The 4283-nt window shown below is 40.5% G+C and overlaps 1 protein-coding gene across 1 annotated transcript; it reads left to right on the forward strand.

Moving 5' to 3' along the window:
• The first annotated feature begins 1345 nt into the window (after positions 1–1345).
• On the forward strand, positions 1346–3781 carry LOC112199041. Its single transcript, XM_024340107.1, has 5 exons — positions 1346–1538; positions 1617–2105; positions 2188–2613; positions 2721–2892; positions 2989–3781. Exons 1-5 carry the CDS (start codon positions 1346–1348, stop codon positions 3779–3781), a joined length of 2073 nt encoding a protein of 690 aa, XP_024195875.1.
• Positions 3782–4283: the final 502 nt, after the last annotated feature.

Raw genomic sequence — 4283 nt, forward strand, 5'->3', positions numbered from 1 at the left:
CTCTAAGACTAGACTGAAAAACCAAAAACGAAGAGTGAAGGAGATCGATTGAAACTCAGAACTGGAGGATTGAATCCCAGAATTCGATAGGGTTTATATAACCCGATACATAGAATCGTCAAGGCGTAATGGTTGACGATGATTGGAGATCACAAGAGGAAACCGAAGGAGACGAGCTTCCGAATTACAGTAAGTTTTTAATCTCAATCATTCTTTCTTATTTCAACTAGGTTTTAGGTGTTTTGTTATGGGTTTAGTGTTTCGATTGGGGTTTTTGTTTAGGAATTAGGGTTTTCGATCGGGGTTCTCGTTTTAGGGATTAGAGTTATTTTGGGGACTGATTGGGGTCTATGAATCTTGAAAGCGGTTTACAAGAAGTGATTTTGAACAGAACTAGGGATTGGGATCTTTGATAATTTATTGGGTTTCTTGTCTGCTTGTGTTTACTCTTATGAATAAAGTACTTAAGACAATAAAGTAGGTTGGTGGGTGCTGTGTTTTCCTTTTAAATACTGTTCAAGTGGTCCAAACAAATAGTAAAGAATGTTGTTGTCTGCTTGAGGGCTGTTGTGGTCCTAGTTTCAATTAGGATTGCTACTGTTTAGTAATGGTTTTATTGTTCTTGAGGATGATGCTTTCTGCATATATCGATTAAACATTGATTCTTTTGATATGCAGGTCTACCAGATTATTTTACGGTTAAGCTCTATCATGGGGGTTATTTTAGTGGGAATCAGTATATAGGTGGGAAGATAAACTATTATGACTTTGTGGACAAGGATCAGATGTCACTTGTCGAAGTTGATGCAATGGTTAGGGGATTAAACCAAGACTATGCTGGCAAGAGGATAGATTACTGGTATAGGATTGGAACTGAGGATGATGCTTTGACAAAGCTCTCGACAGATTTGGATGCAGTTACCATGTGCTGCTATGTTCCACAAATTAGGCTAGTGATTTTATACTGGATCATTGGTATTTGAAGCCGGATTATGTGGAGATAGATGATGAAGAGGATGACCTCATGGATGAAAAGGATGAGTATCATGATTTTGCTTTTAGTCAGGTAGGTTTTAGTGTTGTTATTGAGGAGTTACCAGATTCACCAAGGAGGAAGCCAAGTGTGGTTATAAAGAAGCTTCCTGATTCACCAGGGAGGGATACTCCGAGTAGGCCACCAAAGAAGTCTTATACTCCTGTCAAACCTGCATTAGAGTGGCATGATGTAGTGCCACCAAAGAAGTCTTCAGGAATTGTCATTAGGGAGCCAGAATCGATCAGTGTTGTGCCTACTTAAGCTAGTGCAGCTCAAGTGAATGCACCTAAAGACAAAAGCAAGCAAAAAATGGTGGAGGAAGAACTTGATATAACTATGTTTAATGGCCTATATAGTCGTGTGGATGTTGATGTGTCCAGAGACGAACTAAGAAACTCAAGATCAACAGTCCCTACTGATGTAGAGCAAGAACCAGATTATGAAACTGATGATGAAGACTTATTGTATAGAACAGTTCAGTGGATGAGGACTCTGTTCCCAGGTTTGACAATGAAGATTATGATGAATATGGTTTGGATGATGATTAGTTAGGTGACATGGATGTTTGAGTTTAATAAAGGAAATGGTCAGTGGATAGGAGGAGTTGGTAAAGGGTCCTTTTCTGCAGGTGTTGAGAATGAGGCAGACGTAGATGATTTTGATAATGAGACAATGCATGGAGCTATTGAGTCTAATGAGGAGTGTATTGGGAATAAGGTAGGGTCTGATGGGGAAGAAGATAGAGATGGGTTCCCTGAGTTCAACCCCAAAACTGATATGCATAACCCTCAATTTTGCCTAGGTATGAAGTTTGCAACCCCAAAGATTTTGAGAGCTGCAGTAAGAGAAAAAGCAATTCAAAAAGGGTGGGAAGCATTCTTTGTGAAAAGCGATAGAGATAGGATAAAGGTGATCTGCAAAGCTCAAAATTGCCCCTTCGAGCTGTATGCATCTAAGATGAAACATGTCAACACTTGTGCTAGAGTGAAGGACAACAGCATGATTAGGGTACCATACTTGACAGAGAAGTATGCTGAGCAGATTAAGCTCAACCCAGATTGGTCAACAGGTATGATTTTGGTTCATTTTAACATTTGTGACCAACCTGGTATAAATGTTTGGATTTTGATATTAGTTTGCTTGTCTTATAGAGGCTCTTGCACAAGCCATGTCAACTGGGGTGAAGGTAAGAGTGTCAAACCAGCAGGCTTACAGAACAAAAAAGGCACCCTTGGCCCATTTAGAAGCTGATATCAAGGAACAATATGCAAGAATAAGGGACTATGGGGATGAGCTCAGAAGAGCAGATCCAAATACCACCATTGACATCAAGTGTGACTTCAGTGAAGGCCAGCTACCTGTATTCAAGCAGATGTATATTTGTTTAGGAGCACTTAAGATGGGATTTAGAGCTGGATGTCGGTCAATACTTGGCCTAGATGGGTGCCACTTGAAGAGCTGCTATGGAGGTCAACTACTTACAGCTATGGGGTTAGATGCAAATAACACTGCCTGGGTGTTGGCCTATGCCATGGTAAAGTTGGGAATACTGACAGCTAGACTTGGTTTTTGGACCTGTTAGCTAAGGATATGAACATAAGGGATGAAGGAGCTTGATGGACCTTCATTAGTGATAAGCAAAAGGGGTTGTTACCTGCTTTTGCTGGAGTGATGCCACTTGCAGACTTGGGATTTTGTGTTCGACACTTGTGGACAAACTTCAACAAATTATTTCCTGGAAAGGTGATGAAGGATCAGCTATGGGCTTGTGCAGAGGCAACAACGAAGAACTTTTTTTATCAAGGAAATGGTCCTGATGAACCAATTGGATCCTTCAGCATGGGAATGGCTAATGCGTAAGTGAAGTTGTGCTTATTTTAAGTTTACTTCAGTTTTTAAATGTTCCACAAATTGTACATAACAATCTTAATCTTATTTGTAGATCCTGATAGGCCTGCCAAGCACTGGTCTAGGGCACATTTTGGAACACATCGGAAGTGTGACATCTTCTTGAATAATTTGTCCGAGAGCTTCAATGCATTCATTGTACCAGCTAGAAAGAAGCCAATTGTGAGTTGTTTTGAAGAAATAAGGGTTAAGCTGATGAGGAGAATCCAAGTTAGGAGGGATAAGATGTTGAAACATGAAGATACAATCTGCCCCAAACCTAGGGAGATATTGGAGAAAAACAAGGTCAAGGCTGCAACTGATTTCATACCTAGTGGATCAGGTGGGCCACAAATTGAAGTTGCAAGCATAGGAGGCAGAAAGTATGTGGTGAACCTTAAAGCCCACACTTGTGCATGCAGAGGATGGGATTTAACTGGCATCCCATGTAAACATGCTGTTTTAGCAATACATTACATGAGACATGCCCCAGAAGAGTATGTGGATCAGTGCTACTTGAAGAAGACATGCATGGCCATTTATGCCAACACAATCAAACCTGTAAATGGTATGGATTTGTGGTCTAAGAGTGTAGAACCCCCAATCCTTCCCCCACAGTACACAAGGCAACCAGGGAGACCAAAGATGAAGAGGATGAAGGATGCAGCTAAGAAGGAGGAAGCCAATGGTGGAATCAAGCTTGGCAGAGTTCAAAAGTCTCTTAAGTGCAGCAACTGTCAACAACTTGGTCACAATGTAAAGACTTGTCATAGACACTTGCCACCCAAGGATAAGACCTCAACAAGTAGTGGGAAGAAGAGAAAGTTGGATGCATCCAAAACTGAAACTCAGGTATGAACTTTAAACATTCTGAAAATGTGAATTGTGGTTATTGATGTGTATATTTATGTGTATTTTGGTCTGTGTTAATATGTATGTGTGTGTGTGTGTTGTAGACCAACACTAAGAGCTAGGGACCAGTGAGTAAAAATGAGTTGAGGAAGAAGGTACAACTAAAGGCAGAAAGGCTGAAGGTAAAGTTCAATTCATTGCTTTTGGTCTATTGCATAGATGGATTGTGCTTTTGGTCTATTTTGTTCTTTCGGTTTGTAACCAATGCTTTCGGACACTTGGTTTATGTGTATTGGGATATCTTCTTCTAGAAAAAGAGAGATGAAAAGAAGGCACAGCATGTAGCAGCAACAAGAAGATCAAATGTTAGACCTGCAACAACTTCGACAACTTCTACTCCAGCAATGTCAAGAGCTACAGCTTTTGCTCAACAAGGTCAAACCCTCCCACTAAGCCTTCATCATCTAAGCAAGCAGTATCTACTAGGTCATCTACCAGAATCAGAAAA

The sequence above is a fragment of the Rosa chinensis genome, chromosome 4, assembly GCF_002994745.2.
Source record: "Rosa chinensis cultivar Old Blush chromosome 4, RchiOBHm-V2, whole genome shotgun sequence".
Lineage (NCBI taxonomy): Eukaryota > Viridiplantae > Streptophyta > Magnoliopsida > Rosales > Rosaceae > Rosa > Rosa chinensis.